The sequence below is a fragment of the Corythoichthys intestinalis genome, chromosome 16 (genome assembly GCF_030265065.1).
Source record: "Corythoichthys intestinalis isolate RoL2023-P3 chromosome 16, ASM3026506v1, whole genome shotgun sequence".
NCBI lineage: Eukaryota > Metazoa > Chordata > Actinopteri > Syngnathiformes > Syngnathidae > Corythoichthys > Corythoichthys intestinalis.
Genome location: NC_080410.1, coordinates 11,285,204 through 11,300,209, shown reverse-complemented (window position 1 = coordinate 11,300,209; position 15,006 = coordinate 11,285,204). Strand labels below are relative to the sequence as shown.

Below are 15,006 nucleotides of genomic sequence, written 5' to 3'. Positions count from 1 at the left end.
AGTGCTCCTTGAGATGTTTAAAGCTTGGGAAATCTTTTTGTATCCAAATCCGGCTTTAAACTTCTCCACAACAGTATCTCGGACCTGCCTGGTGTGTTCCTTGGTTTTCATAATGCTCTCTGCACTTTAAACAGAACCCTGAGACTATCACAGAGCAGGTGCATTTATACGTAGACTTGATTACACACATTTGGATTCTATTTATCATCATCAGTCATTTAGGACAACATTGGATCATTCAGAGATCCTCACTGAACTTCTGGAGTGAGTTTGCTGCACTGAAAGTAAAGGGGCCGAATAATATTGCACGCACCACTTTTCAGTTTTTTATTTGTTAAAAAAGTTTAAATTATCCAATAAATGTTGTTCCACTTCACGATTGTGTCCCACTTGTTGTTGATTCTTGACAAAAAAATTAAATTTCATATCTTTATGTTTGAAGCCTGAAATGTGGTGAAAGGTTGCAAGATTCAAGGGGGCCGAATACTTTTGCAAGGCACTGTAAGCTTAAATGGATAAAATAAAAACGAATAAAAACAGAATACCCTCTAGGGATTGCCCCAAGTAAAACACTAAAGTAGATTTTTTTTTCATACTACTGTACTTAACTCATTGCATGCCATCCTGGGCGTTAGACATCCAATTCATGTAAACCAGGGCTTGCCAACTCTGGTCCTCGAGGGCCCCTATCCAACTTGTTTTCCATGTCTCCCTCCTTTAAAACACCTAAATCAAATGATCAGCTCATCAGTAAGCTCTGCAGGAGCCTGATAACGATCCTGATTATTTGAGTCAGGTGTGTTGGAGGAGGGACACATGGAAAACAAACTAGATAAGGGCCCTCGAGGACCGAAGTTGGCTACCTCTGATGTAAACTGTGAGGATTGCCTGTGAATGCTTCAGTGCTATAGATGGCGTAAGACGTCGGGTCCATTTTGACTGGGAGGGGCGAATGAATGTTCGCTCATTTGCGCCTTCCAGTCAAAATCAATTGGACGTTTAGTGCTGTCAGTGGCAGCCAGTGAGTTCAATTTGTGCCCTGTTGGGGTAATTAATGACTAAATTAATAAATAAATTAAAAAATCGTGATTTGAGCATGCAAGAGTTAAGTATGTCTGGTCATCATCAAGTGGATTAGAAACCCACAAACAAATTAATTTTCAGTAACACTATTTGAATGCTTCTTATGACATTGTCATAGGACTGTCAAGATTAAGACATGACATCTGTCATAACATTCATGAATGCTTACAACAGTCTTTAAGTTTCCTAACTAGGGATATCCCGATTGCATAGTTTTGCACCTGAGTCCAAGTCACCTGATTTTGAACATCTGCCGATACAAGCCCCAATCAGATACAAAAAAAAAAAAAAAAAAAAAAAAAAATATATATATATATATATATATATATATATATATATATATATATATATATATATATATATATATATATATATATATATATTTTTTTTTTTTTAAATTTGAACAAAAGTTCCAAAGATGTTTCAGTACTGTTCCAAACATGTTTCAGCACTGTACAGTTTACAGTACTTCATCTTTTTCCAGGAGTGTTGCGGAGTATAAAATGTATATATTATGCTTCTTTTGGCAATGCCATTCTATTTCTGGATTATTTTGTGAATTTTTAGCTCTTAAAAATGAATAAATATATATATATTTTAAATTAAAAACACGATCCTTTTCACCCGATTCCGATCCCCTGAAAAACGGCCTGACTGGCCTGATTTCTGATCACGTAATCGGATCGGGGACATCCCTAGTCCTAACCCTAACACGGTAGCATTCAAATAAAGAGTCACCGAATTCTGTCAGAATGAAAGTTATGCAGACTAACAAAAATGGAAAGGAAAATAAAGATAAATAAAATGAAAATCCACACAAAACACACCCCAAAAAGGTAAATTATTAAGAATGTTTGCATTAACCACAAGCTGTATGTGTTTACTTCTTTGTATCAGATGAAGATGAGGAAGAAAATTCAGCAGCAAATGGGAGTCACAGACTACCAAGGAGCCTGGGTAAGCCCCCGCCCACCCACTTTTTAAACATGTGACACTTGTGAAAGATTAGCCCTGCCAAAGGAATATATTACGTAGCATGACTTTTCTCATATCCAAACCTGTCAAAAAGCAAATCAATAAAAGACAGGTCTAATAATGAATGTCATAGCAAATGCTTACACAACACTATTGCCACAAGGTCAGAGTGCTGGCATGGGGGATTCCTGATTTTCCTCGTGAATAAAGACCTACTCCATCTTCATTAGGTCTCACCTCTGCGGGCTCTGATTTATGTGACAAGTGTGGTCTGAGTGACATGCTAAAATCATTCCCATTAACCTTTTTTGGCAATCAATGATAAAGCAGATGCCTGAAGTGGTCAGTGTCAGTCTATCATCAATGATTCCCTCCAGCATGAGGACATTTTTTTCCCATTAAACACGATGAAAGATCTCATTTGTTGCCATTCACGGCACTAGGCATAACATCCATTTTAACTGGAAGGGGCGAACAAATTCACAGCCAGTCCTTACAGTTTAAGTGAATTGGACGTTTATCTTTGTCAATGGCTGCGAATAAGTCAATGTTGATGATTTTTTATTTACTAACAACTATTTTGTAGCATCTCTTGTTGATTTAGTTATATAATTGTACCTCTACTTACAAAATTAATTGGTTCTGGATTTCTGGACTATAAAGCACACCTGATTACCGTATTTTTCGGACTATAAGTTGCACCTGAGCATAAGTCACACCAGCCATAAAATGCCCAACGAAGTGGAAAAAAACATATATAAGTCGCACCGGAGTATAAGTAGCATTTTGGGGGGAAATTCACTTGATAAAATCCAACACATAGAACAGATATGTCGTCTTGAAAGGCAATTTAAAATAAAAATGCAATACAGAAAAACATGCTGAATAAGTGTACAGTATGATAATGTTACATGATGCATGAACAACGAAATGCGAACGTGGTTGTATTTCAAGGTAACATAGCTATTTAGTTATTCAGATAACTATAGCATAAAGAACATGCTAACAACTTTACCAAACCATTAGCATCACTCCAAAACACCATAATAACATCTGAAATGATGTAATAATGTGTTAATAATTTCACACATAAGTTGCTCCAGAGTATAAGTCGCACCCCCAGCCAAACTATGAAAAAAACCAGCGATTTATAGTCTGAAAAATAAGGTATAAGCCGCAACTGCCAAATTTGACTAAATTTTTAAAATTAAATCCACAAATATGCTGTACCTGAATATAAGCTGCCGGTGTCCATATCTTACCATTCGATATTTACATAGATGCTAGACAGAAATATTTCACTGATCAAAAATGGATTTATTAATCAGATAAACACACATCAACCATCACGTGTTGTCTGAATGCTTAAAAACAAACTAACTTTAAAAACCAGGTCACTACATCTGCAACAATATTTAACTTGCCTTCTAAACTTGAAGTGGATGAAATCCTCCTAAAAACGGTTAACAGTTAGCACTAACCCATCTATAGCAGCTTTGTTGTACCGTAACATGGCAATAAAGTTCTCTGAGTGACACCTGAAAATGGCTAATCAACACTAGCATCGCGTTCTCCTGTTGTGGCAAATACTTACAATTGTTTAAATTTGTTCTTTTGTAGAAGCATATAGTATCAGATAGAGCCATGTTCATCTATAAAATCCTGAGTTTTTGAGTAAGTCTGACGAGCTTCTGGCAAGCTTTATCGGTACTAGTGTACAGCTATGTCATGGCAAAATTTGGAAAGTCATTCTTTTAAAATATGTTGAATTAGCCATTTTTTAAAATTCACAGGAAAAAATGAAGTAAAAAAAAAAAAAAAAAATCAATGAATAAGCCGGTTCCTTATAAAAGCCGCAGGGTAGAATCGGCAAGAAAGAGTAGCTGCTATATTCTGAAAAATGTGGTTGTTTTGTGACCTGAAAATTCTGTAAGTAGCTTCATTTTCCATGTAAATGTCCTAATCTGTTCCAAGATCCCAAAATTTCAGACATCAATCTTTTATAATGCAAGAATGCACAAAAACGTGTATCAAATACATATTACAATAAGATTATTGTACAGTTGTGCATCATGTAAAAAACAACAGAATAAAGAACAAAAGTTAATGCACTCTCGTAAAGCTGTCGGAACACGAGAGGCGAATAAAGAGGACACTAGGATATACACATACAGTAGAGGTCCCTCTTAGCCAACTGGATGCCAGGAAGATGCTAGGCAATGTCCAATGGCAGAGCAGCTACAAGTATACGTATGTTACGTTCAATAAACTGTAGGAGCTGCGAGTACCAGCTATTTTTGTCTTTCTTATCCTTAAATTTCTTTCGTAACAAGAGGCAATATTTTTCCATTGAGGTGTGTCTTAACTTGAAATTTTTTTATGTAGAGACGTTTGTATGTAGAGGTACATACAATACTTTTGGGGTTATTGTGAAGCTACCACAAAATTTCATTTTTTGTTGGTAGGTGTTGAAGTGGGAGGGTTGGCAGCGAATGAGCGTTCATGTCTAGGGATGTCCCGATCCAATCATGTGATCGGGAATCAGGCCAATCACGGTATTTTTTTAGAGGAAAATGATCGGGTTGTTAAGGAGAAAAATACATTTTTTTCCGCTTCATGCTCGTACAGCGCCACAGCCTCTCACCCTCCCTCCTGCTAAGCAGTGCAGCCAAACTGGTCAGCTTGTTTGGTAATAAACTTTGACCTTGTCAGAGAAGCTTGGTAGAGCTACCATCAAAGGCACACATGTGTCAATCATCGTTAAATTTGTATAAGTTCTGTGGCAACTCATTGTGGAAGTGAGAGGCTGTTCTTAGCAACGTGAGTGGATTTGAGTGGGATCACTCAATGAAGCATTTGATAAAGAAAAGCATTTGTCTATGTTATTCTTGTTTAAAAAATAATCCACATTATGAAGGCTGCACGGTGGGGCAGTAACATGTTTGGAACTTTTTTGTTTTTGAACAATTTTTTTTTCGGTATCGAGTAAGGACTCAGTATCAGCAGATTCTCAAGATCAGGTGACTCGGACTTGAATGCAAAAATATGCAATCCCAACATCCCTATTCACGTCACTTAGTGCTGAATGACACAACATATCTTGACAAAACGATGTAAAACATTTGATCGACAATTTACATGTTGATTTTCATTGTATGAATACACCTGATCCTGCAGTGCACATTTTAGCCAGCACAAGGCACCCAATTTTCGCAGACTTGCTTCACTTTGCATAATAGTACCACCAATCAGCCTTAAGATGTTCCTATCTCCACTCAGTAGTTAGTCAAATGGATCTCCTTGCCAACCGCACGTGACTAATGCATACAAGACAATTGAAAATAGCAAAAATAGCATCCCCTCCCATTTTTTTGATAACACATATAATCCATACAGAACTCAGACAACACAATTTGTTCCAAATGTCAATACTAATCAAATTATTATTGAATGAATGAATGAATGAATTTATTGTCATTGTCATCTTGTCATATTAATAATATTTTGCGAATTTTATATATAGCAGTCTTAAAATTCAAAACCACTTGTCAGAAGAATTTATAGATGATTAAATATCTTTACATTTTAGCAAAAATATGAATGAGACTGTGCTGCTTCTGTTTACACTGAATGGTTTTAGGTTGCAGCGCTGCTTGTTACATTTTACATTTGCGGCAGGTCACTTTAATGTCAATTCAAAAATAAAGTGAGTGGGTGGGAAAGCTGCCATAATTGTTGTATTATTTTTCACCAAATAATAAAAAATGTATTATATCGTATTATATACCGTATTGGCCCGAATATAAGACGGTGTTTTTTTGCATTGAAATAACACTGAAAAATTGTGGGTCCTCTTATATTCGCGGTCTAGACATTATACCCATTTACGACGATAAATGGCATCATTGAAGCAATGTTCTGTCGTGACAGATCTCAGCTACTCTCGTTTAACCAGTTTGCATTATTTTATTGCAATATTTTTCCTTATTCAGATTTGTTTCAAGACTACAGTTACAGTTAGACTTCACTTTGATGGATAATGCAGTTATTTTGTTGTTTTATCACAATAGATTGGTTTATTTACATTTCAAAAACCAGAAGCCATTCATTTAAAAATGTGATTGGACTTTAGTTTGAATATGTTCAGATATTAAGATTTGAATGAGGCAAAATAAAATGCTTTTTCTCTCAAATATATTATAATCATTTGTTTCAGATGTACAGTAATTATTTTCTGTTTAAAAATTAATTTGGTGTTCAAAAAGTCTTTTTTCAAACTTGAGTCTTGAAAAAAGGGGGTTGTCTTATAATCAGGGCCGTCTTATATTCGGGTTAATATGGTAAATATTATGATATTAAATGGCCCAAATTGTGATCAATTCACCCCCCCCCCCCCTTCATTAGTAGCATAACATAGACTATAAGTTATTGTAAGATTGGTTGTGGCATTATTATCTAAAGAGAATAAAAAAACCTCAACTTCTGAAATTAGCTCAAGGCAAAGCACACAAGGAGGATGAAAGTGTCTTTCTTTTTTTTTTTCTTTAAAGCCTGAGTCATTCATTTTAAAACGAATAGGTATTGTTTCATTCAGCAAAAACGTTGAATGGAAAGTAGAATGACGAGATTATTATCACTTGATTTTTGTTGCTTTGGCTTGTTTTCATTGTTATAAGTTTGTTAATATCCTGTCTATTTTAAAAGAGGATGATGTCATACAGAGTATTACAAAATCCCTGACGTTCACTTCTTCCTCATACTGTTTGTTGAAGAATTAAATCTAGTTCTAAATCTTTTAAAAAGTCTGTATCATGTGGCTCCTTTCAAGCTTCTGCTGTGACTTTACATGGGTTCATCACTAGTTTATTATTAGACGTCTAATACAATTAAAGCTGCAACTATCGATTACTTTAGTATTTGATTAATCTATGAATTAGTTCGAATAATCGAGTAATCGGATTAGGAATATTTAATGCGTTGCATTATAAATTTTAGGAGATGTAAAACAAAGGCTTGATAAGATTTCTTAGCAAAAGAGCATTAAAAGAGAATACAAAATAAAAATTGTGTTTCTTCAAACTATGCAGAATTACATTTTCATTAAAAAAAAGAAAAAAAAAAGCCTTAAACAGTATAAAAAAAACAAAACAAATGAGGATCTAAGTACGACAAAAGAACAATTGGCTAACTTGCACAGCACAAGTCAGCTAACTTAAATTCTATAAAAAGCGTTTTTCTTTTTTTTTTTTTTTTTTACCACTTAACAAATCATTCAAACACATACTGTATACCCACAAAAATGGCTAAATAACCTATAAACTCAATTATGGATGCATAAAAAAACATAGTAGCTCAGACAAAAACTTACCTTATGTTGGTCTTAACAGGGAGCAGCTAGATTCATCCATGTTAAATGAGATATGTCATATTCACTTTTACCACTACAGAGCAGTGTATCCACCCAAATCAATAAAACTAAATGCAAACACTTTCAAAACAAATCATTACAACGCTACTAATTAAATGAATACTCGAAGCAGCAAAACTTGATTCGAAGCTTTTTTTAAAACTCGAATTACTCGAGTTTATTGATTTATCGTTGCAGCGCTAAATCTATTTGATGTTGTATCGTTCGTTCATTTGCTGCCAGTCCGCCCTCTTCAAATGGATTTGTCGTCTAGCGTCAGTCAATGTGTTAATATTAGTTCACAATCCAGTGACTTGTATTCATCTTCATGTCAATTCTAATCAGATGGTAATCAGACTCCCAATTTTCTTTGTCTCCTTCCTCAGATGCTCAGCCAGCCCAGCAGGCTGTGTGTAAAGTTCGCACAGAGGTGGTGGAGGTCACCAGGGCCATGTTAGACCGGAGCAATGCCAACTTCCTGCTGTGGCCGCCGTGCGTTGAGGTGCAGCGCTGCTCGGGTTGTTGTAACACCAAAAGTCTGCAGTGCGTTCCTGTTGTCACACACACCAGATACCTGCAGGCAAGTGATATACGGCATAAAACATATATGATCTTACATACGACTAAGGTACAAGGCTACATCGTCTCAACTTCTATAGGTCATGAAGATCGAATACATCAATAAAAGACCCACGTATGCCAAAGCTGTGGTGTCGGTGGTGGACCACGTCGAGTGCCGATGTCAGCCTTCTCCACGACAGCCTGTGCCGAGGAGAAAATCATCTCGCCGGCATCACGGCCACAAGGACCATCATCGCAACCAGACGCTCAGCCAAGGACGTGGACAGGTAGGATATGAAAAAAATTGACTGTGAATTTGACATCAATGAATACTCAGCGCATAACTGTTGAATTTGACTGTCAAGGTCAAGGTTCACACCAAGGATGAACTCCATCAGTGGGATGAGCTGAAACAGAACCAGGGTTCCCTCCTGGTGGATCTCCTGGAGCAACACTGGAGCCCCAGAGGAGACACGTTTACTCGGCCAGGCGAACGCTACAGTCTGGTTGGAGAGGAAACTTCTCTACCCGAAGAGGCTGTTCTCATTGGTTCACACTGGTCACATAACTCTACTCGGTTCCTTGAGACTAAAACCCAAACTGAGAATAAAGAGACCAAAGAAAGACTGTCAGACGGAAACAAGACTCTTTCTTCAGTGGATCATGTTGGCATGGATAAAACCTCTGAAGATGGTAAGGGCCTCCTCAATGCCGAGGGAAGGATTGTTGAGGTACCAAAGACCAGGAATGAAGGTACACAGATACACAGTCCATCGGAAAAATCTACTTTTCCGATCCCTGTGACACAGAAACCTCAAACTAAGTGGAGTCCATTTGAGGAAATCACTGGCAGGTTTGGGAATAGGTTTAAACCCACCAAAGAACCCAACCCGGAGCCTCGGGAACAGACTAGGCAGCGAGACAACAAGACTCCAGAGGAGGTGAGAATTCTGCAGATTGCGGAGAAAAGGTTAGAAGAGGAGAGGAAAGAGCTGCTCCTGCTGCACAAGAGGTTGGACCAAGAGAAGGAGATGCTAAAACAACAGCAGAAGAAACGAGAAGACGAGCAGCGCAACCTACGTAATAGACATCGTCTTCTGCAAACGACGACGACACAGTGGCCAGGTACATCACAAGACACATCAGTTATTTTTCATTCTCTATATTTGGGAACGTTTTCAGAAACTTGCAAATAGTAAATAAGTACCCTAACATTAACAAGGAATTGACCAAAAATGTAATCATTGCCCTACATTGGCACATTGAAATCCATTTCATTTAAATTTAGAGGACTGGCTGTGAATGATGATCTTTCATTGCCATTGACGGCGCTAAACGTTCAATCCCTTTTGACTGGAAGGGCAGTCAAAATTAATAGGAAGCAACAAAAAATTTACTGTAAGTGACTGTCTCCCAGTCTCCTAAATGATATACTGCAGACGACTGGGTGGTTGCACCAGGTTCAGATCAAAGTTCAAGTTTATTTGAAAAAAGGATGGCTGTTAAATCATTGGCTGCCATTTACGGTGATAGACGTCTAACCATGTGGCGCTTTCATCCTGTAAATTTACATCAGTTTATTACTAGTAGACGTCCAATCGTCGAAGCAGCCTTGAGATGAATGTTCGTCGGGAGGCAGCAAGGAATGAAAACTGCGAAGAGGATTAAGTCGACGAAAGGGGGGTGGCGGACACGGCCTGCCATCGATCCGCAGCTATTCCCTATCTTCTGGATTGAATCAATTGAATAAACTAACCACTGAATTATGAACTAATCTACTGGATCTAATCAACATAACGAGCACATTGCCACGATCGACAATGTACTGTTGGGAAAATAAACAATCAGAGGGAATGGTAAAAAAATAAAAAAAATTAAAAAATTCACTATGAAATCTGAGTGTCAAAAATTGTTATTCGATATTTTCTGCGTCCTATATGGTATACTGGGGGCGGGTTTCAATAAGCTTCTGCTTCTCCCGTCTGCCGTCTTGTAAACACACATAAATGCTGTATTTTTGCTCGGATTTGTCATGCCTGAAGGGAAAAATAAATAAATAAATAAATAAATAAATAAATAAATAAAAATCCATTTGAGGGTGGCAAACCCTCTCAGTTTAAATGGATTTGACATCTATTGATCTCAATGGCAGCCAATTAAATAGAGACTAAAAAGGCAAACATAATCTTTGGTCATTTCCTTAAATTTATTGAAGAAGAAAATGGACTTCACCAATTTTAATCAGATTTTAGTGGTGCATATTTTCACAACCATAAGGCGCACTATTTTAAAAGGTACAGTCTAAGTTTATGTAGTTATGTATTCAACACATACATAAGGTGCTCCGTATTATTGAGCGCAACATGCGGTAGCATGCATGCACACTAAAACATGATATGCTAGCATGCAAATATGCTAGCACGTATGCTAGCGTATGTTTTTAACAAGGCAGTGGGTGCAAAACTGAATTCGGTTGCGCTTTATTGAAGTACTCTAGTTAGCAATGTACTCACTTTCAATTTACGGTTACAAAAATCTCAGTGGCCGTTTACACGACAACAGTAATGGGGCAAAATAAATGCGAGGAACTTTCCCAGATATCCATATTGTTTAGATGTAGGCAGTGTTATGGGGGGCTGAAAATGTAAAAATCTGAAAAATGCCTCTGTGTGAAACCTTGACAGGGCTTCACGCTGTCGTTACAGTCTAAACAGTTTGGTGGTACTGCCACCTTCACACTGGGTATGCATAATAGATAATCAAATTGGAAGTTTCATGCACTTTTGCGTCTCGGTCTGCGCACAGATTTCATATATAACGCATACATAATGCAAAATGCCGCTTTTGCGTTTTTGCTTCAGACCGTTTCCGTCTAAATGTGGCCTCAATCTCTTTGTGGAATTACTCGCACATAGACAAATCACCATTTACACTCACAAAAACAATGTTTTCTATATACAACCAGAGGTGGGTAGTAACGCGTTACATTTACTTGAGTAACTTTTTGAGGAAAACGTACTTCTAAGAGTAGTTTTACTAAGCCATGCTTTATACTTTTACTTGAATAGCTAAATGCTACTCTCACTTTGCTACATTGGGCTATACTACTCGTTACATTTTCCCTCTTTATTCTACATATTAGATTTTGTGATGCCATTATACCAATCAGACTCAAGCTTGCCATTCTATGATCACACCGATCATGGTGTCTTTAAAGCACTGTAAAAAATTAAGTATTTGACTTAGTGCGCTGCCCACAACATGACTCCGGAAACGAGATATGGTCTTTTTAATTTCATAATAGAAACAATGAAGGAACTACAGTGGTAATTCTTCTTACGACATTAATTGATTCTGGAAGTAGTCTCGTAACCCGAAAATTTCGTCAATAGAGACACGTGTCACATGTAAGTGCCCTTATCCATTCCAAGCACTACTGACACGCCACATTCAATTTTATAATTGTGGTAAAACCAGAAAACAACAACAGCCAAACACATTCATCATTCCATATACCTAAACTAACTGCAAGTAGATAATAGAAAAAAAATGCAAAGAAAAAATATATCTTACCTTTTGAGTGAGGCAATGTCCACTTTCACGAGCTCGTTGGAGCCTATCGTCTGTCTTACGCTTCCTGACAGAAAAACGCGAGGGGACCAAAGCTCTAATGTGCTATTAATGATAAAACACTTCGTGAGACAATAACACGATGAGACTTGTGCTCATTTGGCTTGGACATAGAAATGCTATATGAACAATAACATCTGTACCCGTCATCATAATGCAACACACAAACTGAAACGACATCAACAATAGACCAATATGAGAGCAGGAGAGCATGATGGGAAATATTATGACCAATAAGGGAGCAGGATGTTATGGGGAGACATTTAAAAGAACAAAGCAGGAAGTACATGCATACATTTTACAGTATTGTATAGTATTTTTGCCTCTCTTAACCTGAAATGTCTTTCTTATTATTCTTATATATTTTCCCGTTTAAACGTGTCGTAACCTGAAAATAACGTCTGTAGAGACTTCCGCAAGTGGAGGTACCACTGTATTCACTATTCAACTATTCAAACTCCCTCATGAGGAAAAGCGGCATGGAAAATGAATGAATGAATGAAAACTAGGAACTATTTTTGCCACTAGAGGGCACTCATGCTCTTTGGACAAATGATGCTTCAGTTCATTTCTTTTTACTCGCCAGAATTCAATTATTTTTTTGTGTATTTCTTTAGCTTAATGCAGTTATGTAATGTATGGATGACTTTGTGCTGAGAAAAAAATACCATTGTATAAAAACGACTTTGGATGAATACTTGTACTCTAACTTGAGTAATATTGTTTTGAAGTAACGCAACTCTTACTTGAGTAAAATTTTTTGGCTACCCTAGCCACCTCTGTAGACAACATGCAGTAAATTATCCGTTGTCCAACAGAGACAACCACCACCACCAAACAGCCGTCAGTTCCAATCGGGCCCAGACCTCCAGGACATCCCAAGAGGAGAATGAGGAAGAATCGGAAACGTATAAGCAAGGCTGCTATGAGAGCAATGCTAATGTAAAACATTTCAATTCCAGGTGAGACTTACACATCCTCCTAACTTTATATCTTTGACAAACGAAAACATTGCTGAGTGAGTATTCCCATGTTTGCAGGAGCACAAGGTGAACTTGGAATATGGATAATCCGGGTCTAAAAAGTATTCAACCTACTGTTTGAAGAAGCCATAACTACACCTGGATGGGGCACAAAGGGAAGAAAGAAACAGAAAAAAAAAAAAAACAAACGTTTCAACAAATCTTGGACGTGACACCCATAGACTTGTGCCAAATTTCCTGAACAGAACTGTGGAAATCAGTACAACTTCTCAACACTGATGCTTGTTTTAAAATCAGAGGAGAGAAACTGCACTTCTATGTTGACAAAAATATAGTTATAGGATGAAAAAAGTCCCTTTTTGAAAGACTGTTGGGAAAAGGGAGCCTTCCAAATGCAGCAGTGCGCTCTACGATTCAGATGACTAAGATAATGTTGAATTACCAATGAAAAGAGCGAAGACTTCTCTACCGTATTTAATTCCATCCAACCCATTGCGAACACTGGAAATAAACCCGTGAGATTGGCATGACAAATCAAAACAAAAGGTGGACAGGTGATGATGCAACACTTGCGGCCTTTCTGCTTCCTACATTATTATTTATTTACCATAACTACTACTAAGGGTTAACCTTCTTCACCAGTACTGAAAACAATATATAACAATGTCATGCAAGTCAGGGTTCTAATTGAACGTGTTACTTTTTTATTTGTATTTCTTGTTTTTCTACCAAAGGTCAAACCTTCAGTGAATTGTGGCGTTGAGTTTGTATGTCAAGTGCATGTTTGCTTTGCAAGTTTGCTCACTGTGTGTTCCTTTTATTTCAAACAGACAACACTACCTTCACGGGTAGTTTTTTCTTTTTTTTTTTGGTTGAACCAATCACATTCCTTAATTAACAGAGGTTAATGTATACATATGTATATACACAAGAAAAAAACAACAACCAAACATACACAGAACGTGATTGCAAAGTCAGGTAGTGTTATTTAGAACATGTTCATGAAAAACACTGTTGGGCTTATTCTTTGCTTAACACATTGGCTGCCATTGACATGTCTAGTCATCCAATCAAGTGCTAGACATCCAATCAATTTGAAGTGGGAGTTCTAGTAGCGCTGCTACTCCACTGCTTCAAATAGTTTGGACGTCTAGCAGTGATAAACTCATTTAAAGAGATTTAATTCAATTTTTAAGAAGCACATGATTGGACGAGTTTCACCGTCAATGGCAGTGAAAGAGTTAAAAAGCCGTAATCAGAATATTAAGTTATTGAAAAGCGCGTATGTTCGACTTGTCAACTCACAATTGTTTTTGTTTTGTTCCTCTTTGTTCTGAGGAAAGAAAAACTAATATTTTCTTATGGTAAAAATCTCATGTGCCAAAAAATATTGTTTTGTCTCTTTATTGCATACCATCAAATGAAATAATGCCTTCCTCTACATCTTTTTACTGAGCTGTTGCACTGCTTTACACATTAGAAGAAGTGTGCGAAATTTCTGATCCTTAGATTATTCGCGATTCGGCCGTGGAAGATTCGAGAACGATTCACAAACATCCAAATTCCGATTATTGGAATATGCCAAGTAAAGCGGAACTGAAACACAGTCAGCATGGTCTTCAGGTCTCAAGGAGGAAGTGACCTGGAGTGAACATTATGCTATATTCACGGCTAAACTCATGCCGCTAGATAAAAAAACAACAACAATACCTGACTGTGGCCGACAGCCGTTACAAACTACGCCCACATAATGCTACGGTAGCTATCACATGTATGAAGAGCTAACAGGCGTTAGCATATGTACAGAAAACTAGATGCAAAATGACAGACTTGCCAGCATTAGTAAACAGCCGCCATCTTAAAGCAGTAGCCTCTGGAAGGCTGTTGTAGCAAAACTTCCATGCGAACCTAATTAACTTTTCATCTAAAATACTCCTAAATCGGTAAAATCTTGAATCTCTCTTTAAATGATGAAACAGTTTTTAAACTTTCACATTTCGAAAGGAGACAGAAGAGAAATTATGGAACAAAGGAAGCAATTTTTATAACTTTGACGGTTGATTCACAACATTAAATTAATTGAATGTAGTTTAACGTTGCTGATACAAATTGGGGACTTGAGTATTTTATATACTGTTTTGAACTGCTAACTTGATACTGAAATAGTAGTTTATATAAGCCTGAGAGAATTTTTGTGCAATTTTTGTAACTAATGTACGAAACATTAAAAGCAGCTAATAGATGGGGGTGGTGGGGTCATCAATAATCGATTTATAATCGAAACATAGCCTCTGAATTGTAATCGAATTTTTAGGTGCCCTAACATTCTCACCACATTAGGGGTGTGACAATATATAGAAATTGTGA

The 15,006-nt window shown here is 37.1% G+C and overlaps 1 protein-coding gene across 1 annotated transcript in view; it reads left to right on the top strand.

Moving 5' to 3' along the window:
- The window catches only part of pdgfbb (platelet-derived growth factor beta polypeptide b), a 40,866-nt gene extending 26,898 nt beyond the window's left edge, over positions 1-13,968 (top strand). Inside the window, exons 3-8 of the mRNA XM_057860653.1 lie at positions 1,981-2,040; positions 7,852-8,045; positions 8,125-8,313; positions 8,392-9,151; positions 12,475-12,618; positions 12,697-13,968. Of these exons, the coding sequence (XP_057716636.1) occupies positions 1,981-2,040; positions 7,852-8,045; positions 8,125-8,313; positions 8,392-9,151; positions 12,475-12,602 (1,331 nt within the window). The 3' untranslated portion in view covers positions 12,603-12,618; positions 12,697-13,968. The remainder of the gene's footprint in view (positions 1-1,980; positions 2,041-7,851; positions 8,046-8,124; positions 8,314-8,391; positions 9,152-12,474; positions 12,619-12,696) is intronic.
- Positions 13,969-15,006: the final 1,038 nt, after the last annotated feature.